Here is a 27,732-nt window from a genome sequence, read left to right as displayed (position 1 = left end):
ATGGGTCCTGGTGCTGGGCACAAGGGGCACAAGCTGTCCTTCTGGCTGGTGGCCCATGACCAGGCGCAGAGCAGGTTGGCTAGCTGTGTCCAGATGCAGGTGAGGGAGCGGCTCCATTGTCCCACAGGTTGGGCCCTGACAGCATCACACCCAGTTCTTGCAGATCCATGGACAGACAGGACATCTTTTTTGGTAGAGGTTGGGACAAGGAGTGCCAGAACGCACTCAGATGGTGACCACCAAAGCTGCTGATCTCTGTTGCAGAGCAGGGAAACTGAGGCAGAGCACGGCAAGCACTGCCAGCTCCCCCAGTGTCACCTGGTGAGGTTGAGGAAAGGGGCAAGGAGAGGACCTGTGCTGGTTCTGCAGATGCTTATGTCATGTTTGGAGGAGGTATTGTGGTGCGTAGACATGACTTGAACTACGCATGAACACCTAGCTGGCCCAGCCAGGGTCCCATGTTGCCCAGTGCCTGGCATGGTGATGTTCCTTCTGGGAGGGCAGGGATGGGACCCCCCAGTGTTGGAGAGCTGGGACAGTTGGACACTGTGGAGCAGGAGGAGCAGCTGCACTGGCCTAGAGAAACCCTCTGCGATGTCTCTTGGTGGCCATGTAAATCTCTCTGTGATGCTGGGTGGCATCTCTGTGCCATCCCATGCAGGGATGTGACTGCTGGTGACCGTGGGCGCTCCTCCCTGCCCTCCTTCTCCACTTGTCTGCTCTTGTAGTGGGAGTCCGTAGCACGCCAGCTGGCAGCAGCTGCCAGGGACATCCCCGGGTGATGCTTGGCCGATTGCCTGGAGAGCAGGACCCTCCTGGGAGGTTCCTGTGTCTCCAGTCACCCTGGGGAGATGGGATGTCATGGGGGAGCACGTTGAGGGCTGGCACCTGGGTCCCCTCCAGCCCCGCCAGGTCCCCAGGCTGTGAGAGCCAGGGTGCGTGATGGGTTCCCTCAGGTGCTCGGTGCTGGCTGGGCAGCAAGCTTTGGGGAGAGGGAGTGGGGAGACATCGATGTTGGTGTGTGGACAGCTGGGACAGCCCAGCACGGCCAGGCTCGAGGTGGGTCCCCAAATGCATGGTGGAAAATTCACGTGCACACATCTCTCCAACACTGCTGCTCATCCTCTCTTTGAAACCCACGTGCACATATTTAATCACCTGGGGAGAGTGGGGGGAAATCTTTTGCTGAAAACCCTGTTCTCATTTTTCTTGAGAGGAAAAAATTTCCCAAAAATACCCTGGTTCCAGTTTGTTCCTCTGCCCATTCCCTGAGGGCGCTGTCGCTGTGCATGTCTGGGGTGGGGAGCGGGGGAAGTGCATCGTGTTTGTCAAAAAGTAATTAAAGCTGGGGTTAATTTTCCTGGAGGAGGGTGGGACCCTGGGAAGGTGACAGGCGCGAGTCTAGAGCTGAGCACATCAGAAGCTGCTTTCTATTGTGGCTGTTGAGCTAAATATACCCACGGACGCACATAGCTGTTCCCACATGTCTGCTGCGCAGGCTCCCGGCAGGGTGAGCAGGGTGCTCGCACTGCCTCCCACCCCACTGGGGACACCCTGTCCCCCCAAACACAGTGGGTTTTGGCCCTCCCGGGCTTTGCTTGCTGCCGGCCAGGCTGGCGAGGAGCAGTGGCTCGTGCAGAGCCCCGATCTGCAAAGCGTCTGCTGTGGTCGCTGCGCCGGCTTGCCAGCGATGCGGCTTCAGAGGAATTAATAGCTGTGTTTATGAAGCGCCCAGGGAGGGGAGATGTGCAGTCATTAGCTCTAATGACAGCTGTTTGCCATGGTGCTTGGCTCCGTGTTCCCTCTTTCTCCGTGAGTCCCCCAGGACCGGCCAGCTTCCCGCAGCTGGCACGTCCACCAAAAACCAGAGCTGCTGTAGCCCTAACACATGCCAGTGCCTGCGCCAAAGCAGAGCTGTGCCTGTGCGGGTCTGGCTGCTCTGCACCCAAATTTCTCAGGGAGGGGTTGAGTGCGGTGGGTGGGATGCAGTGGGTTGGGATGCTGCCAGAGCCGGGAGCCCAGCACAGCCTCGCCTGTCCCCTTCCCATCTGCCGAGTCCATGGCTGGGTACTGCCATCGGGCTGGGTGGTGGTTTGGTATAGACGGTTGTTTTGGCACTGGGACTGTCTCGTCGTGTTTTTGCATTTTGCATTTCAAGCTTTTGTAACTACAGTTTGATCTCGCTGCCTCTCAAGCGAGCATGGCTGGCTGCAGTGCATCCCGGCTGCCCGCTCGTACCCTGGCAGTCCCTGTCAGGGCTGCTTTGATGTATTGATCAGTGTCTGTGTGCAGCCCAGAGCTTGCTGCCTGGCCAGGGGCATGATGGTGAATGAGCCAGTATAGGCCTGGGGATGCTGGCCGGCCCCATATGGGCCATGCTGGGCCATATTCAGCTGTTGGTGCAAGGGCGGTTTTAAGTGCAGGCTGCATGTCATTACCGGGTCTGCCTGTGCCATGGTACCCAGCCCTGCCTGTCACCTCGGCTGCGGAGGTGGCATCACTGGGATGCACCAACCTCTTTTCTCAGCCACAGATGGATCAAGGTTGTTGCTGGGTGCAGGAGTTGAACGTCCCCTGCACAGTTTGCTCCACACTGCAGGCAGAGGTGCTGCTGGTCCCCTGCCCACAGCAGCCAGGGTTCCAGCATGGGCCATGCTTGCATCCTTAGGACCAGGCTCATGTCCCCCAGGACTGGGGTGAGCCCTGAGGCTGCCCTCAGCCCACTTCTCTTCCTGCAGGATCCGTCCCCAGCTGTCCAAAGAGAAAATAGAGGGGTGTCACATCTGCACCTCGGTGACACCTGGCGAGCCCCAGGTGCTGCTGGGGAAGGACAAAGCCTTCACCTACGACTTTGTCTTTGACCTGGACACATGGCAGGAGCAGATCTACACAACATGCGTGGGCAAGCTCATTGAAGGCTGTTTCGAGGGCTACAATGCCACCGTGCTGGCATACGGCCAGGTACATGTTCTGCCTGCTCCCTGGGCTCTAGCATGGGCATTAGGCTCTCCTGCAGCATTGGGTGCTGGGGATGCTGAGATGGCACCTACAAAGGTTAGGGAGGGTGGGGAGTGTATAAGCTCCTGGGTGTGGAGGGGACAGAGAGTTATCCCTGGGCTGGGTGAGAGCTGGGGCAGGGGATGGCCTTGCGTGGGAGGAGAGGGAGGCAGGGCTGGGGTGGGAGCATGGGAGCCGGTGTGGTGGGGATCGGGGGGCTCAGTAGAGGCGTTTGGGGAGCCTGGGGTGGCAAGGGGAGGTATGGGGCACAGTGGGCAGAGCTGAGCCTGGGAGGGCCCAGCCAGCTCCCCCCTCACCGTCTCTTCACAGACTGGTGCGGGGAAGACGTACACCATGGGCACTGGCTTTGACATGAACATCTCTGAGGATGAGCAGGGCATCATCCCACGGGCCATCGGCCACCTCTTCAGTGGCATCGAGGAGCGCAAGCGGGCGGCACAGAGTCAGGGTGTGGCAGCACCCGAGTTCAAAGTCAGCGCCCAGTTCCTGGAGGTGGGTGACAGGGGGTCTGGGTGACACTGTGGCCCTGCCCTGTCCTTTGCTTAGCTCCCATGTCCTGGGCTCCTCGAGTCCTCCATGTCCTGGCTGCTCCCCAGCTGAGCTGGACCACACAGCAGGCATGTGGCTGGGGATGCGTGCCAGAGCAGAGGAGATTCAAAGCACCTGAATGTTGTTGACCTTATGATGACCACAAGCCAGGGTGGCACTTTCTTGGCTGCAGGGAGCCCCCACCATGGGAGGGGGCTTGTGCCTTGGTCCCCTGGAGATTCAGGGGGCTCTGGGCTCCCTTACTCCTCTTTGAGGTCAAGGATAGCAGCGTACCTGCTCCCCTGGGTCTGGACCAGCGTTCCCAGTGAAACAAGGAGAGGAAAAAGTGCCATTCTTTTGGGGATTTGAGGAAGGGCTGTGTTATTTCCCATGTCCTTTGGTGCATCTTTGACCCTGAGAATGCTTCATTGCATCCTTTCCCGCCGCTGCTTTGGCCTCTCCATTTCAAAAGCCTGTTCTGTTAACTGCTTCTTTCCCTGGAGGAGTTTGTCCCAGAAAGCCTGTGGATCTTGTGGGTCTGCAGCAGTTTCCCTGCAGGCTGGTCCTGGGGTGCAAGTTCAAGATGGGAACTGGTTTAAGGCCCTGGTGAGAAAACATAGGGTGGTGTTGAGCAAAGCTGAGTTCCTGAACAAACTTAATCTGGTTGGTGTCCTGATCTAGGGTACGGCCCAGAGGAGACAGGCAGGCAGAGAGAGGCCCTGTGCTGTTGTCTTGCCTCCATGTGCTTTGGTGGCCATCACATCTGGGTTCCTTCAGATGTTGATGGCCTGGAGAGGGGAAGCAATGCCCAAAGTCACCTCCTAGCCTGGAGGGCTGACCTCTTCGCCGGATAAATCCTTCCCAGTCAGCTTTCCATCTGCAGAGCCCTTGTTAGCTCCCATGGTGCTGTTGTGTCTGGCCACATCCTTCGCTCCCCACCACTCGGCCAGTGTGAGCCCCTGGCTGCCTTCCCATGCATCCTCAGCTTCATGGGGCTCCACTCTGGGGAACCTGTGGGCTGGGATGGAAATGGGGACAATTTCCTGCCTGTACTGAAGTCCTTCTGGGGGATGAATCTTGTCAGGCTTTCTCCCTGCTGGAGAGTCCCCTAACCCTGTTGGGGCTGGGTTACAGTCCCGCCTTCCCTGGACTGTAGGATCAGATACTGGCCTTCAGCCCAATGTGTGTCCCCCCCACCCTATGCAATACACTTTCCCTTCCCTCTCAGCCCCCCGTGTCTCTCTAGGAGATCCTCTGCTGTTCAGCTATAGTTTCCCTTGCCTCATTTTCTCCCACTCAGTTTGGGATGACCTGACACTGCCCCAAGGAGCTGGGTGACCTGTTAGCTGGGGTTGGGACATGTGAAGGATGAACTCTGGGGAGGGGATGCCTGTGCTGCCTCTGTCCCAGGCCATCCTAGGAAGTGTCTCTGCAGACCAAGATGTCCAACGCAACCCCAAGAGCACCTGGGGGTGACGGAGTAGTGGCCCTGCATGGGGTCACATCAGCTGCCGTGGGGATTTCCTGTAGCCTTTCTCTCTCTTCACCACCTCTGACCCCTGGTGGCTTTGGCTCTCAAAATAGCCTCAGGGATGTTTGTCCAGTGGCTGCAGTGGAGGATGGGAACAAGGCTTCCTCTGCTGTGTTTCAAAGCCACTCAAAGGACACAAGCAAATGGAATGAAGCTGCATCGGGGGAAGTTCAGATTGGACATTAGGAAGAGGTTCCTCACTGAGACGGTGGTCAGTCACTGGAACAGGCTCCCCAGGGACGTGGCCAGGTCACAGCACCAGTCCTGTCAGAGTTCAAGGAGCATCTGGATGATGCATTTAGTCACATGATTTACTTTTAGGTAGTCTTGCGAGGAGCAGGGAGTTGGACTTGATGATCCTTATGAGTCCCTTCCAACTTGAGATATTCTATGATCCTATGGTTGCGCTCCCCAGGCCAGCTGTGCCCAGTGGGACACTGGCAGCCCAAGGGTGGGGGGGCCATCTGCCAGCTGGGGAGGGTTGAAGGCTTTCCAAGGGCCCTGTTACATGTGGGGAGGGCAAAAACCTGTTGCCTGATGGCCCGGTGACCAAGGCCATTGGAGCCTCTTGAGGGCATTGCCCACTGGTCCACCCTGCAGGCATAGACATCAAACCAGGAGCTCTTGTGCCACTGCACCGAGACCTGTCCTACAGCCACCCTTATCCAGGCAACGCAGGGAGGGTTTTGTGGCAATAATGGCTCTCCTGTGCCAGCATGGGCATGTGGCTGCACAGGCACTAGTTACCAACCCTGCTGTCCCAGCAGTGGTACAGGATTTGGCACTGCTGATCCCTGTCCTGTGACTCTCCTCCTGGGAGCAGGCTATCAGAGCAGAGTTTAAACCCTTGGGGAGCCTGTTTGCACCTGGGGCAGCCAGGGATGGATTAGCCTGATCTGCTCTGCTGGCCAGGAGCCTGCGGTCCTCGGGTGACCTTGCTCTCTGTACTGGGACTTGGGTGTGAGAGGGTGATATGTGGCACTGAGCGGTGGGGCAGGGGGGCAGACGGGCAGGGGCATCCCTCCACCCCAGGGTGAGAGAGGATGCTGCAGGGTCAAGATACGGATGGGGGCGTCCTCTGTCAGCTCTGGGTCCTCAGGGTTTTCCCTGCTTGTCCAGTTCTCCCTGGTCCCCCTTGACCCCTTTCCACCCAGCAAAGGTGACCTCAGGGAGCTGTGGTGGGAGAGGGGCTCTGCTGACTCATGTGGCCTGCAGCTCCCCAGGTGAGCTGGGAAGGCTGGGGGGGATGCGTAGCTCCCGGGTGTCCGCTCAGGCTCAGGGGACAGGGCTCTGAAAGTGTCCTGACTCCCGCACAGCTGCTTGTGTGGGCCAGGGACACGACAGGGTCGGGCAGCTGGAACCAACCCAGACTGCAGCTCAGAGCTTCACGGGGCAGACAGGCACATGTATGCACGCTGCGCATGTGCGTGTGCACACACACACCATTCCTTCTGGGCATCCTGTCCTAGCGGGGTACCCACACATACAGGTCAGAGCTTGTCTGTGCATCATCTCCTATCTGCCCGCACATGCTTGCATGTCCTCTCCTGCATGCACACCAGCTCTCCTGGTCAGCCTTGCCTAAGCACACACATGTGCAGGTGTGTGTGAACACACATGCACCCCCAGCTGTGTGGCCTCTCCTCCTGGCTCTCAGGACTGCAGCAGCAGGAGGGCAGAGGGCAGCTCCTGTCGGTCCTGCTGTGCTGGGCTCTAGCAGCCTCCTGCTTACTACTACTCACCCTGCACCCACTTCCACCCCACTCAGCTTTACAACGAGGAGATCCTGGACCTGTTTGACAGTGCCCGTGACCCTGATGTGCGCCACCGCAAATCCAACATCAAAATCCATGAGGATGCCAGTGGGAGCATCTACACCACAGGGGTCACATCGCGCCTCATCAGCTCGCAGGATGAGGTGAGTGTGGGTCGGGGCAGACATGGAGAAGGGATGGCAGCTGGGTGCCCACTGGCCAGGGACATGCTATGTGGGGACAGGCAGGTGAGGGGGGGATCTCACTTGGGATGGGACAGAGCAGCCCCGGTGTGATGCAGGGAGAGATCGGTGTGCCCGTGGGGCTGCAGCAGGGTGCTGTCCTGACTCAGTAGCGGGGTGCTTCAAGGTTTCATTCTTCCATGCCCCACGTCATTGCAGCTGATCCAGTGCCTAAAGCAGGGGGCTCTTTCCCGCACAACCGCCAGCACCCAGATGAATGTGCAGAGCTCCCGGTCCCACGCCATCTTCACCATTCACCTGTGCCAGATGAGAGTGTGCACCCGCCCGGAGCTGGTGAGATGTGCTCCTGCCTCCTGGCTGGGCCTTTGCTGCATCTGATACCCAGGCAATGTGTGGGGGTCCCTTGGAAAGGGGAGAGGGTTTGAAGTCTTGCAAAGAGAGGCAGGGCTTTGTCTTGCTGCTTTCCAGTCATGGCCAGCGTTAGCATTTAATGGGAGCTGAGGTCTGCCCTGGAATAGCCTCATCCAAGGCAGGGATGGTCTGGCCCAAGGGATGGCCCAGAGCAAGCTGCTCTTGGCATCCTCTCCCCCATCCTTGAGGGGCTGGATGTGGAGGGTGAATGCTCAGGCTTATGCTGACATCTGAGTGGGGCCAAGGGAGCTGCTGCCTGCTCTGGCTCCGTGGTGGTGACCCTCTCCATGTGTGCGTGGCCACAGGTGAACGGGGAGGTGACCAGCCTCCTGGACGGAGCCCAGCCCACCACCGAGTATGAGACCCTCACAGCCAAGTTTCACTTCGTAGACCTGGCTGGCTCAGAGAGGCTGAAGCGAACGGGTGCTACTGGCGAGAGAGCAAAGGAAGGCATCTCCATCAACTGCGGGCTGGTACGGCCCTGGGCCCTGACGTGCAAGGGGAGAGGGGAGGCAGGGCCTGCCTGGGGGAACCTGGGTCACCTTTGGGTCCTGCTTGGAGCTGCTCCGGGCTGTTGGGGTTGCTGTTGTCTCTGCTGGCGTTGATGCTACCTGGCCCTGTAGGCAGGAATGTGCACAATCCAAAATGTCAGGGGTGAGGGCACTGCTCTGCTGCTGAGGGCAGGACATTGGGGAGGGGTACAGCTGGGCACAAGGATGCAAGTCCCCAGAAGGCCAAGGTCTGCTGACTTAAGCTTAAAAAAAGTCCAGGGCTTGATGCTGCATGTGGGAGAGAGGCACAGCCCAGGGAAAGGGCGGGAATGCTGAGACTGGCAAGGGAAGCCCCATGCCACCACCTCTTGCACCCCAAACCTGTGCCACAGCACACACCCCAGGCCTGATGTGCTGGCTACGTGATGGCTATATTCTCAACAGGAGCTGTATTTGGGGTGGGGGGGTGTTTCTTTGTGTTGGTAGCTGGCCTTGGGGAACGTCATTAGTGCCCTCGGAGACCAGAGCAAGAAAGTTGTGCATGTGCCCTACCGCGACTCCAAGCTCACCCGCCTGCTGCAGGATTCCCTCGGGGGCAACAGGTAAGGGGGTCCCAGGCCAGGACTGAGCCCTGCAGGGGCTGTGCCCCTGCAAATAGGGCCGAGGGTCTATGGAACCACGTAGGAGCTATTTCAGGACTCAAATGCCTCAGGGGTTGCCCACTGGGGAGGGGATGCCTCCTGGCAGGCAGTGCATGACTTTGCAGATGTAAAGACTTTGGCTTCTCATGAGTCCCAGGCGCAATTAGCCAGCTTTGGCAGAATTAGCTGATGCAAAAGACTCTGGAGCCCTTGAAGATCTGGGACTTGGCAGGTGGTGTTGCCCAGCATGGGATGGATTGAATTCCCTGCCTGCTTTGAATGTGCTTCTCCAAAGAGCCCGTTCTTCCCCAGCCATCCTGGTGTGTGTGGTCTGGGTGGTGGAGGTTGGCTTTGCTCAGTGCTGTGTGATGTGTTGCTCGTGGGGTCTTACTGGTGCTCTGGCTCTGGGAGGGACTGAACCCAGTTTATACCTTGGTTGTAAAACACAGAAGGGCCTAGGATGAGTGTCTGGGGGCGTGTGGCCTGTACTGGGTCCCAGGTTTCCAGGTGCCGAGTTGGGGTGGGGTGGGGGAAACTGTCCTTTCACCCTGACCTTCACCTCCCCAAGCCAAACCATCATGATCGCCTGTGTGAGCCCATCTGACCGGGACTTCATGGAGACCTTGAACACGCTCAAGTATGCCAACCGGGCTCGCAACATCAAGAACAAGGTGGTGGTGAACCAGGACAAGACAAGTCAGCAGATCAGTGCCCTGCGGGCTGAGATTGCCCGCCTGCAGATGGAGCTGATGGAGTACAAGGCGGTGAGTGGCCAAGCGAGCCTGCAGAGGTGGGATGGAGGCAGGAGCAGAAAGCCTCCTCCTCATGTTTGAATTGGGGTGGTTTTAGCGGGAAAGACCCTCCTGCCTACCGTGTGCTGCCCCTATTGATAGGGGTAATTGCTAGGAGAGGTCAAGAGACAGGGGCTCAGCTCCTGCCCTGTCACAGGTAGGACCTTGGGCAAGTCTCTTGGGGATGCTGAGGCAGGGAGAAGCTTTGAAGCATCTCTCACCCTCCGCCTGTTGAGTTCAGGCCTTCCTGGTCCTTAGATTTGCCCCTGCCCCTGTTTTGGTAGCTGCGTCTGCCCCCAGGGATGCAGTGGTGGGCCCCAATGTCCCAGCTCGCCCTGTTCTCAGGGACTCCCCTCCTGTCCCCACAGGGCAAGCGTGTCATTGGGGAGGATGGCTCAGAGGGCTACAGTGACCTTTTCCGCGAGAATGCCATGCTGCAGAAGGAGAACAGTGCCCTGCGCATGCGGGTGAAGGCCATGCAGGAGGCCATTGATGCTATCAACAGCAGGGTCACCCAGCTCATGAGCCAGGAGGCCAATCTGATGCTGGCCAAGGCAGGTGAGGCTGGGCTAGTGTGTGGGGTGGTGGGTCAGCCCAGCCAGCATAGCTGGGGTGGGTGCTCCAGTACAGCCCATGTCTCGCCTTGATCCACCCACGCCTCTGCTCCTCCAGGTGACGGTAATGAAGCCATTGGTGCCCTCATCCAGAACTACATCCGGGAGATTGAAGAGCTGAGGTGAGCCAGGCATGGGGGCTGGTGGGTCACCGGGGTCCACGCGCTGGCAGGTGCATGGTGGGGTCTGAGCCCAGGTGCGGCCCACAGCTCCATCGTCCAGTGTCACTGGGGTTAGTCGTAAGCCCTGAAGGAGTAGCAGCCGAGACCACTGGGGCTGTGGGAGTCCCAGCCTTGGTACTGGGCAGTGCTTTGGCCATCGTCATCCTTTGTGTGGCCGTCAGTGGAGGGGGAGATCCTGGCAGGAGTGCCTGGTGTCTCCCAGGGACTGCTGGCCTCCTGAAAGCTGGGTCTGTCCCAGTCTCTTCCGCAATCCTGGGGCCCTGTCTTGCAGCATGCTGACCTTCTATCCCAACATGAATGGGAATGGCTTTGTGGTGACTCTGTCCCTGGCTTACACCATCCTAAAACCAGGCAAGATCCCTTCCTCTGGGGACAGTGGGATGTCCCCGCTTTGATCACATCCTGTCTCTACTCCCTAGGACGAAGCTGCTGGAGAGCGAGTCCATGAATGAGTCTCTGCGTCGCAGCCTCTCACGTGCCTCTGCCCGACCCCCCTACTCCATGGGCTCGTCCCCAGCATCTGGCTTGGGTGGCCTGTGCAGCCCCGCAGCTCCGGTGGAGACAGAGGCCTCCGATGTCCTCCGACGGGCCAAGCAAGACCTGGAGCGCCTGAAAAAGAAAGAGAGGAGGCAGCAGAGGAAAAGGTGAAGGCAGCTGCTGTGCGATGTTGGGAAGGGGGAGGCTGCATGTCGGTCCCTGTCTGTCGTTGTAGGGTCAGTTATCCTGCTTCCCCTATCCATGCTAAAGCAGAGCACTGAGACAGCCCAGACACCTGGGTTCCCCTCCCAGTGCTGCCTTGTCCTTTGTCTCCTTTTCACCCACCACACAATCCCGGAGGCTGTTTTCCCCAAAGGGTCCAAAAGCACGAGGCGAGGGGGGGCCCGGCAGGACCCGTCCCCGGGCTCTCCCATGCTGGGACTCACCAGCAGCCCTCTGCTCTCCCCCAGCCCAGAGAAGGAAGCATTTAAGAAGCGGCAGAAACTGCAGCAGGACAACGGGGAAGAGACAGATGAGAACGAGGTGGAAGAGGTGAGCGAGCTTCGTGCTCATACTGAGGGGGGGCGTTTGGGTGTGGAGCATTGTCATCGCCCATGTGGGAGAGGGACCAAGCCTAGCCTGGCCCTGCAAGCAGGCTGGAGGCATTGTGGAGCTGAGGACTCCATGCTGGAGTAGGGGGGAGCTGGATGCTCCCCAGCCAGCCCTGCTGTGGAGTGAGAGCCCACATCTTTTTGGGCTTGGTTTCAATAAGCATAGGTGAATAGGGGTTGGGCGATGCAGTGCTACTCTGCTGGGAGGGAATGGATGCAAGGATGGATGGGGCACAGAGCTGCTCCTCTCAACAGTGTATGCTGGGGGTCCAGAAATGGTGTTGCAGCCCCTGGGCATCCTGCATGGGAGGCTGAGTCCCATTGTGGGGGCTGCAGCCCATCGCTGTGGGGTGAGCTCAAGTCTGGAGGAGGGAAGAGCTCCAGAGAGAAAGGCAAGGCCATGCTGCAAGCTGAGGTTAGGCACTCGTCTCTTAGGAAGAGGAGGAACAGGATGAGAGCGGCTGTGAGGAAGAGGATGGACGTGAGGATGAAGATGAGGACTCGGGCAGTGAAGAGAGCCTGGTGGACTCGGACTCAGATGCAGAGGAGAAGGGTAAAGCGCAGAGCCACGCATGCAGCCCAGGATATGGGGGTGCATTTGCTTGTGTCTCCTGGCACTGAGCTCTGGTCCTGGGAAGGGAGAGTCCACTGGGATGCCCCAGCCATGACTCCTCTGGGGGGCTTGGAAAAGTACCAGGGTTGCTGCAGGGAGTCTTCAACGCTCTTTGGGGTGCTGCCGCTCCCCCGCAGTGTGGGTTCCCATGGGCTCCCTCTGCCCTCTCCTTGTGCTGTGGCTCAGCGAGGCCATGGGAGCAATGCTTCCACATCCCTCCCAGCCTGACTGTCTCCCACTGGCCTCCAGCCGTGAATTTCCAGGCCGATCTGGCGGATCTGACTTGTGAGATAGAGATCAAGCAGAAGCTGATTGATGAGCTGGAGAATAGCCAGCGGCGCCTGCAGACCCTCAAGCACCAGTACGAGGAGAAGCTGATCCTGCTGCAGAACAAGATTCGGGACACACAGCTGGAGCGGGATCGGGTCCTGCAGAACCTGAGTGAGAACCACCTTGTCCATGGGATCCCATCCCCACAGTGTCGGGCCCCAGTCCCTGCTCCTGCCCAGCTGACTCAGAGCCAAAGCATCTACCCCCTTGTCGTGGTTTAGCCTGCAACACTGGCTCTGGTAGAGCTTCGCCATCCCCCTGCCTCTGGCTGAGCCCCTGGGACCCCTGAGATGCCGCTTCTCTTGCCATAGGGGTGGGACTAGTCAGCTGAAGAGCTCCTGACCCCACTGGTGCTGGAGAGGTGGCTGGAGAGGATGGCGAGGCAAAGCCTCTTCTAGTCTTGAGCACCACTTCATGAGATGTGGGAACGCTTGGGGAAACTGAGGTGCTGAGGGGCACATGAAGACCCCAAAGACCTAGTGATGTAGCTGATTTCTAGGCTCAGCAGGGCAGGATCACCCATGCACATGGCTGTAGGTCTAGGTCTGCATCTCCTCTCAACCCAGCAACTGTGCTGTAACCCACTGTCCCCACCCTGTGCTGAGCCCTAACCCACCTCTTCCAGCAGGTGCCCCCAGATAGTCCCCAGCCTGTGATGGGGCCAGAGCAGAGGGATGAGGGACGGGTCTGGTGGGATGGGGAGGGAGCAGTGCCTGTGCGTCCAGGCAGGGTGTGTAGGTGCAGGAGGAGCCTGGGGTGTGTGGCCATCGCAAGCCCTCTCCTTGCTCCCCCAGGCACCATGGAGTGCTACACGGAGGAGAAAGCCAACAAGATCAAAGCAGACTACGAGAAGCGGCTGAAGGAGATGAACCGGGACCTGCAGAAGCTCCAGGCAGCCCAGAAGGAGCATGCTCGCCTGCTGAAGAACCAGTCCCGCTATGAGCGGGAGCTGAGGAAGCTGCAGGCGGAGGTGGCAGAGATGAAGAAGGCAAAGGTACCTGGACATGCCAGGGCAGGGAGGGCATCCCCGGTCAAGTCTGGCTCCCTGCTCAGAAGCAATGTTTTCCACTCCTGCTGGCAAGTGCAGGACATCTGTCTGTCTGGTGGGTGGGTGCCCTGGGACAGTCGGGTGCCCACATCGACACGCAGTACCTTCCTGTTCCAGGTTGCGCTGATGAAGCAGATGCGAGAGGAGCAGCAGCGGAGGCGGCTGGCAGAGACAAAGAGGAATCGGGAGATCGCGCAGCTCAAGAAGGAGCAGCGCCGGCAGGAGGTGAGAGCCCAGCCTGCCCGCATGCCACTGGGTGTCCCTGTGCAGGGGGGGAGCTGAGCTGAGCTGGCTGGGGGTGGGTCTTTGTCCCCCTCTGACACTCTGAGGTGCTCATAAATATCAGTTGGTGAAGCTCGGGGCCCCTCTGCACGGGGGCCGCAAAACCCGAGTAGAGCACACCTGGCAGAATGGCTCCCAAGGGCTTCCTGCAGCTCCCAGTGTGGTTGTGGGAGATGCTGTGAGCTCCCTGCCATGCTCGGGGGGCAGTGTGCCATCAGGGTCAGCATCAAGGCTGGAAACCTGCTTGCTGTTAAAATCAGAAGTGAGACTGTTCATGCCAAAGTAACTGCTCCAAGCTTTGGTGGTGGGAGCCCCAGGACTGGGACCATCACTGGGGTGTCTGGGCAGGACCCCAGGGGTGTCTCTCTCTCTCTCTTTCTTGTGCAGTTTCAGATCCGGGCTCTGGAGTCTCAGAAGCGGCAGCAGGAAATAGTGCTGCGGAGGAAAACCCAGGAGGTGAGGGGCAGGGGGGATTGCCTCCACATAGCCCCCAGCCCCCATGGGGGCCCTGGCCCCAGCGCTTGGCTTGGAGACACCCCATCCTCCAGACAGTGCCAGCTCTGGGAGTGGGTTTCCCAAAAGGGTGGGAGGATTTTTATGGCTCAGTAATGAGATGGGAGATGGTTGCAGGCAGCAGAGGAATTGCCCATCTCCCGGGGCAGCTGAGCCTGGCGGCAGGGGATGGGTTACGAGGGAGAAGGGAGAAGCCCATGGAGTGCAAATGGCCTTGGGGCTTCGGGTCTCCAGAGCTGCCACTCTTGGTCCCATGGGGACCTGGCGGTGACGGTGACAGGTTTGGACTGGGGATGCCCATCTGACACCCTCTCCTCCATCCCTCCTCTGGACAGGTCTCAGCGCTGCGCCGTCTAGCCAAGCCCATGTCAGACCGGGTCGCGGGCAGGATGAGCCAGAAGCCAGCCATGCTGGACTCAGGTGCAGAGGTCTCGGCCAGCACCACCTCCTCTGAGCCTGAGTCTGGTGCTCGCTCAGTCTCCAGCATCGTGCGCCAGTGGAACAGGAAAATCAACAACTTCCTGGGAGACCCCTCATCCTCCGTGAATGGTGCTCAGCCCGCCAGGTCAGGGCAGGGGCTGCGCAGACGGGTGATGAGGCACCCCAGGACTCCCATGTCTGGCTTTTGGCTGGTGGTGGAGGTTGAACGCCAGCTTCTTATTGTGCATTTGGGCCACGTTAGACCACTGACCCAGTGACAGGCTGTGCTGGTAGCGTGTGACTGACAGTCACCTGGGCTTGAGCCCAGTGCTGGCCTTCCACGAGCATTAAATGCCACGGCACAAACCCTGCTGGTCTCATCTCTTGTCCCTCTTTTTGCTAAGGGGCAATGGAAAAGTTGGGCAATCCAGAAACAATGCGGAGGCCTCCTCTGCTCATGGCCACCCAGAGCCCAGGCATCCTTTTGGGGTAAGCACAGCTTTCCAGGCCGGTCACCCATGTGCCTCTTCTCCCCTCTGGCTGTAGGAAGAAGTTCCCCAAGAAGGGGGCTAGCCAGACCTTCAGCAAAGCCGCCCGCCTCAAGTGGCAGTCACTGGAGCGGCGCATCTTCGACATCGTCATGCAGAGGATGACCATCGTCAACCTGGAGGCTGACATGGAGCGGCTCATCAAGGTGATGGTGGCGCTGGGGACAGAGAGGGCTCGGTGGTGGGTGCAGGGCAGGGGGACAGCTGTGTCAACTGTGCCAGTCCACCTCCCTTTTCCCTCAGAAACGTGAGGAGCTGGCGCTGCTGCAGGAAGCATTGCTGGGTAAGAGGGCGAAACTGCAGGCAGAGAGCCCCAAGGAGCAGAAAGGGCTGCAGGAGCTGAACGAGGAGATCGAGGTCCTAGGGGCCAACATTGACTACATCAACGATAGCATTTCTGACTGCCAGGCCACCATCATGCAGATCGAGGAGACCAAGGTGGGTGGCTGGATTGGGCCCAGCTGGCAGGGAGAGAGCAGGAGCATCCCTGGGAGGTGAGGGTGTCCTTGGGCATGGCCAAGCTGGGCACCCCAGAGTCCTCCTCTGAGCGGTGTGACACATTCGGTGGGGCTACACCCCCACAGTCACTTCTCATTAGGTGACTAATTGTGGAGGGGAGTGCTGCCAGGTCCTTGCACATCCATGGACAGGCTGCTGGTGCCCCGTGACCCACCACCCCAGGATGTAGGGAAGCTGCAGCCCCAGTCCTGCCCATGAGCTGGAAACATCCCGGGGAGGACTGGGTTTTTTTCCAGCAGAAACCCTGCAGGTTTTGTGTCCAGTTCTGACACTGGGCATGCCACAGAGACACTGTGCAGCTCCTGGCTCCCCTCTACTGGTTGCAGCCTGTGCTGGAGGCTGTGTGCTGTCCCAGGCTTGTCCCCAGCTGTTACCTAGGTTGCCGGGGAAGAAGGGGCTGTTGTTAATTCACACTAGCCTTTGGGCTGGCGACCTGATCTGCTGTGGATTCAGTTGAGGCTGGTGTCTGCACGTTAGGGTCTAATTAAGTTTTGGCACCAGGATTCCTGTAGCAACACAGAAGCCCTTCAGGTTGCATTGGCCATCTCCATGGCTGGATCTCCCCAGCAGCCACTTGGGCAGACTGAGGAGAGCGCATATCAGGACTGAGCAGTGCTGGCAGGGCAGTGGAGGTGCTGTGATGGCTGCGGTACCTGTTCTGCCCATCCCACGCCCAGCAGCAAAGCTCCCCCGCAGCATCCAACGCCCGTCCCTCCACATTTCAGGAGGAGCTGGATTCCACGGACACCTCAGTGGTGATCAGCTCCTGCTCCCTGGCCGAAGCCCGGCTTCTGCTGGATAACTTCTTGAAGGCCTCTATTGACAAGGTGCGAGGCCAAGCCGGGACCCAGATGCACGATGGGGTTTCCTGTAGCTTGGGGAGGGGAGCAGGGTGCCAGGGTGGGGACCTGGTGGTGGGGTCCTGAGACACCTGCCTGAGGCCCAGCGTGGCCATCCTTCCCCAGGGGCTGCAGGTGGCACAGAAGGATGCCCAGATCCGCCTGCTGGAGGGGCGCCTGCGGCAGACGGACATGACCAGCTCCTCACAGAACCACACCATCCTGGACGCCCTGCGGGAGAAGGCCGAGTCACACCCTGAGCTGCAGGCCCTGATCTACAATGTCCAGCAAGGTGGGACCCAGGGCTGCTGCATCCTCGGGCCAGGCATGCTGCCTGTGGGGCGAGGTGCCCACCCATGCCAGCCCCCCAGGAAACACCTAGAGGTCCCACAGCTGGGACCAGCATGCCCAGGGCTGCTCCAAGGGCAATGCTGTGTGGGGATGTGTGCTCCAGCCACCACGCAACAGGGACGAGGACCGGGTCCCCGCCCCCAGCTGCCCGGGCTGCCCCCTCCACCACGCCATTCGGATGGGGCTTGGCATGATGGGGTCCCCTCTGCGCTGCTGATGTGCTGTCTCCCTCCTGCACAGAGAATGGCTACACCAGCACGGACGAGGAGGTCTCAGAGTTCAGCCTGGCTTCAGATGGGAGGTGAGCGCTCAGCCTAGCCCTGCCTGAGCTGGTGGTGGCTGGGGAAGCCAGGGGTGGGGTAGTATGTCTGGTGCTACCCATGGGACCTCGCAGATGGACATGGATGAACAAAGCCCCACCTAAGCTTTCCTGTGGTGCCCAGCCCTTGAGGAGAGGAGCAGAGATGTCTCTTAGACACCCCAGCAGGATGTGAAGACTAGGTCATCCCTTGGAGAAAGCGTGCTGGGGAGCAGGGGGTGACCCAAGGAGTCTGGTGGGCCAGCGGCAGCCAGCTCTCTAAAAGGAGTTTGGCACTGAAGATCCATCTTTGCTCCCTTCTCCTTGCAGCATCTCCCAGTGTTTCACCATGAAGGGCTCAGCAAGCCAAGATGACTTCAAGTTCAAGGTTAGTTGGTCTTTCCATGTGGCCCTGTCGCAGGGAATGGGAGAAGGGATGGAAGGGCATGTTGTTCAGTGATGCTTCAGGCCTCCGCACTGCAGTCTGACCTTTGGAGAGCCAGGCTTAGCATAAGGCAGTATGGCTGGTCTCTGGGTGGGGTCAGCTCTAGGCAAGGGGGAGCCTCCTGGTCCTGTGGCCCTTTGAAGCACCAGAGACTTGGGAAACATCCAGTGCATCAGCCAATACCCTACAGATTTGAGTGGGCACCAAGGAGGTCCCTGTGCAGTGCTGCATCCATTGTGGGCAAAGGTGGAGGAAAGCGCCCGTTGTTCTGCAAAGGCTGTCACATTTGCATAGAGTATGGAGACCCAGCACTGTGACAGGCATCCCAGCGTGATGCAGGGGGAACCCACCTCCTGTGGCCAGAGAGCACGAGCTGTTCCACCCCACAGCTCTGTGGCTGCTCCTGCTGTCCTCCCCCTGTGCTGCCTGTGTCTGAGCCCTCTGCCCTGCTCTAGGGAGAGCCCAAGCTCTCGGGGCAGATGAAGGCAGTGTCTGCTGAGTGTCTAGGACCCACACTGGATGTCTCCACCAAGAACATCACCAAGTCCTTGGCATCTCTCATGGAGATCAAAGAGGATGGGATCAGCTTCTCCATCCGAGACCCCTATTACAAGGAGAAGGTGTCACGCACGATCAGCCTGCCCACACGAGGAAGCACCTTGTAAGCATGGGGTGATGGGTCTTTGGGCATTGGGAGGCATGAGCCAGCAGGTGGGAAGCTGTACACTGGCTGTGGAGTTGCAGAGCAGTGAGGGTGAGCCCAATTCTGCATCTGTCCAGGCTTGTCTGCAGCAACCAGTGGTGGATTTCTCCAGTGGGACTTGGGGAGTGTCTAGGAGTATGTTGGTATCCTCTGCAGATGGAGAGAAGGGTACTCCAGGAGGGAAAGAAGGGGGGTGTGTGAGGGTCCCCAACTCACTGCCCTGGGTTATCAGCCTTCTTGGAGGCTTCTTAGGTTGCCAAAAGCCTCCGCGCTCAAGGGATGACTGAAGGCATCCTCTGATCTTGTGATTGTGACACCAGGGCAGCCCAGCTTCTCCATTTGGTCTGCTGGGGAAGGACATGGGTGTTCAGCATGGAGGGATCCCAGCAAGAGGGGCAGGCACCCACTGCTCTCTGTTTCACTTGCTTTAGTCCCAGGCAATCTCGTGGCTCGGACACTTCACCTCTGACAAGGAGGAAATCCTATGACCGTGGACAACCTGCCAGGTGAGCTTGGGAGCTGGAGAAATGGTGACATGGGCAGGGAGAGGCTGGCTGGGCCAGCTCTTGCTGGGTCCTGGCATGCCAGGTAGCTGCCAGGTGACCAGTTCCCAAGTCACGTGTCCCTCTAATCCTTCCTGGCTCAGGCCTGCAGATGTTGGCTTCACGCCTCCCTCATCCCCACCCACCCGTCCACGCAACGACCGCAATGTCTTCTCTCGTCTCACGAGCAACCAGAGCCAGGGGTCTACCTTGGATAAGTAAGTCCTGGTGCGGCAGGAGGGCCTGAGTGAGGGCGACCCATACCATAACAGCAAATGGCATGTACCAGGTCCCACGGTGGGGTGTAGGAGCACAGGACCTGGATCAGCTCCAGGCCAGCCTCCTGCCACCATTTTCACTCCCTGCTCCTCTCCATGAGGGAACAGATGGTTTGCAACAGCCATGCTGGACCTTTGCCCTGTCGTGCCTGCTGTGTGTCTCCTCTGAGGTGGCCGCTTGCAGGAGCTCGCAGTCCTGGCCTCTGGCTAAGCCCTACTTGGAGACACAGCAGTGCCAGACTTGGACCACTGGAAAAGGCTATGGAGCAGGATGGGGTGAGGTGGGATGGGGGCTCGCAGGAAGCTGAAGGACTGGCACCAACCCACAAATGCTGCTCCAGCCTCCCAGCTCCCCCTGCAGCAGGTCGGGCAGCTGCCCTCATCTTGGAGCATTGCTAGCAGCACTGACGTTCCCTGATGAAGACCTGCTGTCTGATCCTCACATGCTGTCCTGCTCCTCTGCCCTCTCCCCTGGTTCTCCATGTATGCTTCTCTTTCTCCCTCTCTCCCCTCCTCCTCCTCCTCTCTGTCCTACCCTAGCTTGGATGCAATAACAATCCTCCATCTCTGACTCCTCTGCTGCCTCTTCTAGTCTGGGTTTTCTCCCCCATAATCCTGCTAATTTTCTGCCCCTAGGTCTGATGACAGCGATTCCTCTGTCTCGGAGGTGCTGAGGTATAGACAACTTTCTATTTATTATCCCTTCCTCTTCTTCTCCTCCTCTCCATCTCATGAGTCCACTCTCCCTTGTCCCTGCATGTTCCACCTGCACCTTGCTGCTGTCCCGCACCTCCCAGCTTGTGTGTGCTGTTCCCTCCTGGCGTGCCACCTCCAGTATCTGACACTGTCCCCTCAGCTGCAAGTTTGAACCATTCCTACTCAGATCAGCCCTTGGAAACGTGGCACTGGGCTCACCTATGGGCACTGGCTGCTTTGGGGTGGCAGCACGTTCTCCACCAGTGCTGATGCGCTCTTATCAGCATGACGCCACCATGTCCCATCCTGTCCCCCAGCTCTCCAGCAGGACAGGGTGATGCTGGGGAAGGGGACAAGCAACCCTGGGCCCTCCCAGTGTGTCCTTCTTGCAAGCATCTTCCAGGCAAATATCTCCAGGTGCTCCCCACACCTGGCTGTGCTTCCCTGGTGCTGGGTTCTGGGTAGGTAGATCTCTTTCCCAAAGAAACCAAGTGAGTTTGTGGTGCAGAGCTCACCTTGGGGTTAAGGTGCTCCTGGGCTTGTCCTGCTGCACCCTCCTGCCTATGGAGGTTTCCCAGCACAAGGGGCCACCTTTCTCCCATCCTTTAGGAACATCAGCCCTCCAGCACCTGGGTGTCCCCTCACATTGTCCATGTCCTGAGTTCCCACAGTCACTGGGGAGGTGGTACCAGATGGGTCTGTGCTGCATCACCTTGGGCAGTTTGCTGTCAGGCAGCAACGCAATGTCCATTGGTAACATCTCACCGTGGGGAACCAGGATTTCCATTTAGATTGAGTGTCACCTCAAGACTGGTAGAAACACTAGGGGTCAGGGGAGGGCTGTTTCAGTTTGTAAGTGCAGCTGCTAACTGAGAAAGAAAGATCACATGCATGTGATTTCCAAACCCAAATTAATCATAGAATCATTTAGGTTGGAAAAGACATTTAAGATCATTCAGTCCAACCATTAACCTAACACTACCATGTCCACCACTAAACCAATTAAGGGGAGAGTAATAATTAATTTCATGATTCTTGGCTTGGTGGCTGGAATATTTTTTTAATGAAAGTAAAACTAGGAATTATTAAGGTTGGAAAGGACCTCTAAGATCATCAGTCCAACCATCAACCCAACACCACCATGCCTACTAAACCATGTCCCAGAGTGCCACGTCTACACGTTTTTTGAACACCTCTAGGGATGGTGACTCCGCCACCTCTCTGGGCAGCCTGTTCCAATGCCTGACCACTCTTTCTGTGAAGAAATTTTTCCTAATATCCAATCTAAACCTCCTCCGATGCAACTTGAGGCCATTTCCTCTCATCCTATCACTAGTTACTTGGGAGAAGAGACCAACACCCACCTCACTACAACCTCCTTGCAGGTAGTTGTGGAGAGCGATAAGGTCACCCCTCAGCCTCCTCTTCTCCAGGCTGAACAACCCCAGTTCCCTCAGCTGCTCCTCATAAGACTTGTTCTGTAGACCCTTCACCAGTTTCATTGCCCTTCTCTGGACACGCTCCAGCACCTCAATGTCTTTCTTGTATTGAGGGGCCCAAAACTGGACACAGTATTTGAGGTGTGGCCTCACCAGTGCCGAGTACAGGGGGACAATCGCTTCCCTGCTCCTGTTGGCCACACTATTCTTGATACAAGCCAGGATGCTGTTGGCCTTCTTGGCCACCTGGGCACACTGCTGGCTCATGTTCAGCCAGTGTTTGTCCTCATGACTAATGCAAACCTTATGTGGCCTTGGGCCTGCCCTTCTCCAGCCCTGTGCCTCAGTTTCCCTGCCTGTAAGAAGAGACTAGCACAACTCGGGTTCCCACGGCTGTGGGGAGGCTGTGGTTTAGGATGCCAACTGGGAAGAGCCGTTGGTGACCATGCAAACTTGGGTCTGGAAGGGTAGGGCTGTTGGTCCTCAGCACCCCAAGCACTGCTAAAGTGGAGGGGATTGGCAGATGCTGTATGCAGAGAGAGAGGCAGCAGGTGTTCCTTGGAGGAAAGATTGGCAGTTCTCCTGCCCGGAGCCAGTGGTGAGTGCAGGGCTTCCACAGCCATTCAGGGATGCTGGGTGCAAATGCCGGTGCTGTCCTTTTGTCACCCTTGTGGTCTTATGTAAAGGAGTGGGGCCCTGTATTCAAATGTCACCAGTTGCAGGCTGACAGCCTCCAAGGAACTGGGGTGCTGGATATTGGTTCTGTGAAACATATATCCCAGCAGAACTTGGCTTCAGAAGGTGTAGTTTGTCCCAAACTGACCTGAGGACCGATGAGCTGGGTCTCCTGGCTCCTTGGGTCTGTGCTGGCCAGCTGTGAGAGGTTCAGCAGGAGAGCAGAGGCTACTGGGCAGCCCCCCTTTCCCAGTCTGCATTGTTGGTGCAGAGGCAGTAGGCAGGGGCTGCTTCTGGGGAGATTCCCAGGGTTTCACAAAGGCCTTTGCTCAGACATGCTGGGTTCAGATGGAGGGGCCCATCTCACTGCCAGGCGGTGGAAGATGCTTGGGGTGAGGCAGGTCTTGCTCTCCCATGCCCCTGAGACTGTTAGTGTGGTGTCTTTCCACACATACCCCACCATGCTTGTTCTTTCTTTCCCACGCAAGGGGCATCATTAACCCGGTGGGTGGCACCAAGAATGCCCGGACAGCCCCACTGCAGTGCGTCTCCATGGCAGAAGGACACACCAAGCCTGTGCTCTGCCTGGATGCCACCGACGAGCTGCTTTTCACTGGGTCCAAAGGTGCGTGACGGATGGAGAGGATGTGGGGGTTGCTGACCTGCAGACACCATAGGAGCAGGTCGGCACGGGGGAATACGTGAAGTGCTGGGCACCATGGGGATGGTTCCTCCTGGGCCTCTCTCCTGTCCTCAGCATTGAGCCTGGCCCTGCACTGCCCCGGTGCTGGGGCTGGCTGGCTCCTTTCCTCTGGCCCTGTGGGTGCAGGGACGCAATGCTCAGAAGGGGTATTGCCCCCACGCCACCATGACCTCAGAGGGACCTCTCCCAGCCTGACACTCTTGGGTATGTTCCTCCTCCCGCAGACCGAAGCTGCAAAATGTGGAACCTGGTGACAGGCCAAGAGATTGCTTCCCTCAAGGGTCACCCAAACAACGTGGTTTCCATCAAATACTGCAGCCACACGGGGCTGGTGTTCACTGTGTCTACATCGTACATCAAAGTGTGGGACATCCGGGACTCGGCCCGGTGCATCCGCACCCTCACGTATGTGGCAGGCGGGAACAGCTGTGGGGGGGCCTGGGCACTCTGGGCATCTCTGGCTTTGCAAGAGGCAGTCCCAGAACCTACTGGGGCTGGGGACAGGGCTAAGTACCAGCTGCTTTAGTGCCAGTTTGCAGTGCTGCATCCTTACGGAACAGGGAGACTGGGAGAGAGCTTGGGGTGAGGGAACCCGTGGGGACTTCCTGCACCAAAGGCTCAGAGTAAAGAGCTTTGAAGAAATTTGCAGCTGCTTCTGGGGATGGCTAAAAGAGCCAGCAGCTCCATAGAGGAGGCACAGCCCCTAACAGCATTGTGGCTGTTACAAGCTCACCAGTGGGAAACTCAGATCTTTATGAGGAGTTTGAGGACCAGAAAGGAGCATGGGACAGGCTGTAGCTATGGTCTGCTGGTCTGGAGCAGGGCTCAAATGTTAGGAGAGTATGGCAGGGCAGGGTTACCAGCTCAGTCCAGCATGGAGCTCTTTTCTCCATCCAGCCTCAGCTCATCTACCTTGGTCTGCAAGTGCTTCTCCCTTGGTGCAGAGGCCAAATACCTCTGCCTCCCTGTGCTGACTGCCACCGCTAGCCAGCTCTTCCTGAAGGAAGCAAAGAGGAGTGGGAGGAAAGAAGAGCAGCCCTCAAATGGAAACCAGGGCAGGATGCTTCATGTCATGCACATACCCAACATCCTTGGCTCCCTCTGCAAAGAGGGCATGGGCCTAGGGGACAGAGGTCTTGTTGATCCCACTGTGGCCAGAGAGATCGTGATAACCCTAGGGCCTTTCCCCGATGTGGGACCTACCTGTGCCAGCCCGGAGCCAAGAGCCCCATGCGGTTCCTCAGTGGGGCCTCAGTGGCTCTTATCTCTGCTTATCCTCCCCCCTTGACCTCTCTCTCCCTTAGATCTTCTGGACAGGTGATCTCTGGGGACGCGTGTGCTGGGACCACCACCCGCACTGTCACCAGTGTGCAGGGGGAGCACCAGATCAATCAGATTGCTCTCAACCCCACTGGCACCATGCTCTATGCTGCCACTGGTAACTCCGTCCGCATCTGGGAGCTGAGCAGGTGAGGGGGTAGTGGCTGGGGTGGGCAGGACAGCTTATGGATGCTGAGTGGACACTGTCTGCTCAGAAGGGCCTGAAATGACTCCCCCCCAGGGAAAGTGAAAGCAATGGGACGCAAGGGGTGATGAGCAGCAATAGGGCTACCTGGAGTGGGGGCTTTGTCCGTGAGCTGGACAGAATTTAGGAGAAGGGGAAAGACATGTGGGATGAGCAGCAGTACCCCTCTGGTTTTGCCCTTGCCCCCTCCTTGCCAGGTGGGCACTGGGCTGCTGACCCCTTGCTGCAGCATAGGCTCTGTCACCAGATGTTGGCATGCCCCAAGGCTGCCTTCCTCCCCCCAGCATCACTAGGAAGAGGGCTGTCCCTCTTCAGTCCCCCAAAGGGAACAACCCCTACTGGGGGGCTCCAGGGCTCTGGGGGTCTCTGCCTCTGAGAGCCCCTTGGAAGAGCTTCAGCACCTGGGAAGGGGCTGGCTGACCGATGTTATTGAACTCAGGTTGCAGCCCATCGGGAAGCTGAGTGGCCACATCGGGCCTGTGATGTGTCTCACGGTAAACCAGACGGCGAGCAACCATGACCTGGTGGTCACAGGCTCCAAAGATCACTACGTCAAGGTACTCTCCTCCTTGGAGAGCAGAGCTCTGTGTCCCATAGGGAAGCCCAGATGTTGGCAACCCCTAAGGTCTCTTCTCTCCTCCTGAAATCTGAGCCTGGATTCTGTTTTCACCTCTGCATGTGAGGTTCTTCCGTATCTCCTCAACCCAAATCTTGCCTTCTGCTTGGTCCACAATAGAAATGCACCTTGGAGATGGATTTGCATTTCTTTCATCCCTCAGGCTCTGTGGCTGGTACTTGCATGTTATGGCTGACCCAGATTAGCAGCTTACCCTGTTCTGCTCAGTTCTCCTCCCCGATACAGATGCTTTGTGCCTGCTCATTCACAGCTCCAGCACAGCAAGAGCTTGCCCCTCCCTTTTAGGTTTTTGCTAGTTTTTAGCAGGTTGAATTGAAGCTGGCACCAGGGGAGTGAAGACGGATGAGATGATGGGGGAGGCAGAATCCCACTCTTCTGACAGCTGCAAGCTGTTAACTTGGCTCATGGAGGTGTGTGAAAGCTCACCACAAGTAAAAAGAGCAGAATGGGGGCTGTCTCTGGTGGCAGACCTCCCCTGATGGTGGCAGGACCCCTGGAGAGACCACAGTCCCAAAAAAGCCTCCACTGGCCAATGCCCACTCCCCTTTCCAGCATCACTCTGGGTGCCCTGAGCCTAGAAAACAGAGGGTGATGGCCAACTTCTCCAAGAGAGCATCAACTCTGTTTCCAGTGCCATCTGGGGTCTTTCACCTACTGTTTTTCCCCCAGGTGTTTGAGATTGCTGAGGGCATGGTGGGCAATATTGGCCCCACTCACAACTTTGAGCCCCCTCACTACGATGGCATCGAGTGCCTGGCCATCCAGGGAGACATTCTTTTCAGCGGCTCCAGGGACAACGGCATAAAGAAGTGGGATCTGGAGCAGCAGGAACTTATCCAGGTCTGTAGGGGAGCGTACAGCACAGGTCCTTGGGGTAACGTGGGGCAGAGGAATGCAATCTTCTGGGGGCCTGGGGGGACCTTTGTTCAGGGACCTGGGGCCAGTGTCCTGCACTGAGCTAACTAGGGAGGGCACTCCCATTCCTGGGAATCTGGCAGTGCGTGTGCGAGGTGGCTCCGTACCCCCATAAGTTTGTGCTGTAGGGCACTCAGGGTTGCCAGCTCCCCCTGGCACACAGGCTGCAGCATCAATTGCAGTGCCGGGTGTTGTGTTCCTCTCTGAAGACAGGATTGTTGTCTCCTGCGCAAGGGACAAAGAAAGCCCTGACTTTTGAGTCCATCCCCTTGGCCTCCTAACTTTGCATTGTTAGCCCTGCAATCCAGATCAGCCCCAGGGCAACAGCGAGAATCTGAGCCTCCCCGGTTGGGTGCATGAGGCTGCTGGTGGTGCTGCAGATGAGGTTGGTCATGATCTCCACTCTGTGCTCGTACCTACAGCAAATCCCCAATGCCCACAAAGACTGGGTCTGTGCCCTGGCCTTCATCCCTGGCCGCCCCATGGTGCTGAGTGCCTGCCGAGGAGGCATGATCAAAGTCTGGAACGTGGACACCTTCACCCCGGTTGGGGAGATCAAAGGGCACGACAGCCCCATCAATGCCATCTGCACCAACTCAAAGCACATCTTCACTGCCTCCAGGTGAGCCCTGGTCTTTCTGCTCCCTAGAGTCCCTGGGGGTGGGAGACCCCTGGGCTGAACTGTCATCCCCGGGCCTGGGTGGGTTTGCGCTGAGTGGACAGGGAGCAGGGAGAGAGGGAGGGAGGGAAGGGGGAGTCTCGCAGCTTTCTAGACCCTCCACTCCTTCATCTCATCTTGCCCACCTTAGCCTGCCCTGTGACATGGCCTGCCTGCTGCAGTGCCAAGAGCTATTCCCGCAGCCGTCCTCTGCCCACACTGTGGTGATGCCCCGGGTTATCCCCCACGCAGGGACCCCTCTCCCCTGGGGCTGGGCATCTGCTGCTGCTCTTGGGGAGCTCTTTGGCAGCAAGACTCTGATATCCCCTTTTCGACCATGTCCCTTTTCTCCCTTCCTTTTTCTCTGTCTCTCTCTGTCTCTCCTCCTCCCCACCTCCCATCTGTGCCACAGTGACTGCCGGGTAAAGTTATGGAATTACGTGCCTGGGCTCACCCCTTGCCTTCCACGACGCGTCCTTGCCATAAAGGGCCGTGCTACTAGTCTGCCTTGACCCTCCTGCTCTTTCTAACTGTCTTGCTCATGCACTCTTCTTCTGTCTTTTCTTTACTTTCCTTTTCTCTTTCTCTCCACCTCTTTCTCCCTCTGTCTTTCTCTCTGTTGCTTGCTTTTGCTTCTCTCTGTCTTTTTCTTTCTTTCTCTCTGGTCTGAGCTGCTTCTTCACGGTATGAAACTATTTTGCGTTTTTTCCCCACTTTATAAATCTCTGGTAGAATTTACTTGTCCCTTTTGTCCCAGCCATACGCCCACGTTGTTTTGTTTGCTGCTTTTTTTTTCCCTTGCTGAGTGCCCACATCTGCTGTGGCAGCTCTGTGGAAGCTGTGGCTTGCATGGATGGTGGGGTGGGAGTCAGCAGCCACCCCTGAAGCAGCCCATGCCCTGGGGAGACCAAGCACAGCAGCTCCCTGCAGTGTCACTGCTTTGACCTAGTTAGAGCTCATTCAAGGGGTGCAGGAGTCCTGTTGTCAGGGTCAGCCCTGGAGATCACCATTTCCCTTTGTCCCCAGTTACTGCCAGTGGGGTGAGCTGGAGGCTGAGCCCCATTGGGCCTGCCTGCTCCCCAAAACAGATTGGGCAACCTCCTGCCAAGAGAAAAGACCCTGGAAGTCTTGTGGGCTGCATGCTGCCACAGGCTGGGGGTGGGCAGCATTTCTCCTTGCAGTGCCTTTCTGCAGTGTGTCTGCGGGGCTCCTGCAGGAACCCCTGGGTCACGCTGTCCCTCTCACCTTTGTTCCTCAGTGACTTGACAGTGAAGCTCTGGAGCGGGAGGAGGTTACCTACGGGGTCGAACTAGGAACTGCAGAAAGACTGGAAGACATGACAGGAGGGTGAAGGTCTTTGTGCCTGACCCAGCGGGGTGGATGATGTCCCATCTGGTACTTTGAGCACTGCCAGCTCCTGTGAGGAGGCAGCTCTGTGGGGCACTGTCAGCTCCACCTTCCCTCCTACTGAGGTTTCTTGATGGTTTTCCAGTGACCAGGAAA

At 58.0% G+C, this 27,732-nt stretch overlaps 1 protein-coding gene across 1 annotated transcript; it reads left to right on the top strand.

Annotated features, from left to right (window-relative positions):
• KIF21B (kinesin family member 21B) lies at positions 1-27,732 on the top strand. Its single transcript, XM_009483923.2, has 36 exons — positions 1-99; positions 1,217-1,335; positions 2,739-2,961; positions 3,328-3,510; positions 6,846-6,995; positions 7,233-7,367; positions 7,751-7,918; positions 8,423-8,538; positions 9,146-9,341; positions 9,737-9,926; positions 10,041-10,104; positions 10,584-10,808; positions 11,112-11,193; positions 11,688-11,805; positions 12,115-12,306; positions 12,990-13,189; positions 13,361-13,468; positions 13,913-13,981; positions 14,374-14,603; positions 15,005-15,152; positions 15,250-15,444; positions 16,251-16,352; positions 16,491-16,656; positions 16,956-17,016; positions 17,344-17,401; positions 17,914-18,119; positions 18,593-18,667; positions 18,808-18,921; positions 19,618-19,656; positions 22,280-22,416; positions 22,719-22,899; positions 23,799-23,963; positions 24,459-24,576; positions 25,326-25,496; positions 25,994-26,193; positions 27,488-27,732. Exons 1-36 carry the CDS (start codon positions 1-3, stop codon positions 27,540-27,542), a joined length of 5,058 nt encoding a protein of 1,685 aa, XP_009482198.2. The 3' UTR covers positions 27,543-27,732.

The sequence above is a fragment of the Pelecanus crispus genome, chromosome 17, assembly GCF_030463565.1.
Source record: "Pelecanus crispus isolate bPelCri1 chromosome 17, bPelCri1.pri, whole genome shotgun sequence".
NCBI classification, from domain to species: Eukaryota; Metazoa; Chordata; class Aves; order Pelecaniformes; family Pelecanidae; genus Pelecanus; species Pelecanus crispus.
Note: the sequence above shows the minus strand (reverse complement) of the source record. Positions and strands in the feature narration are given on the sequence as shown.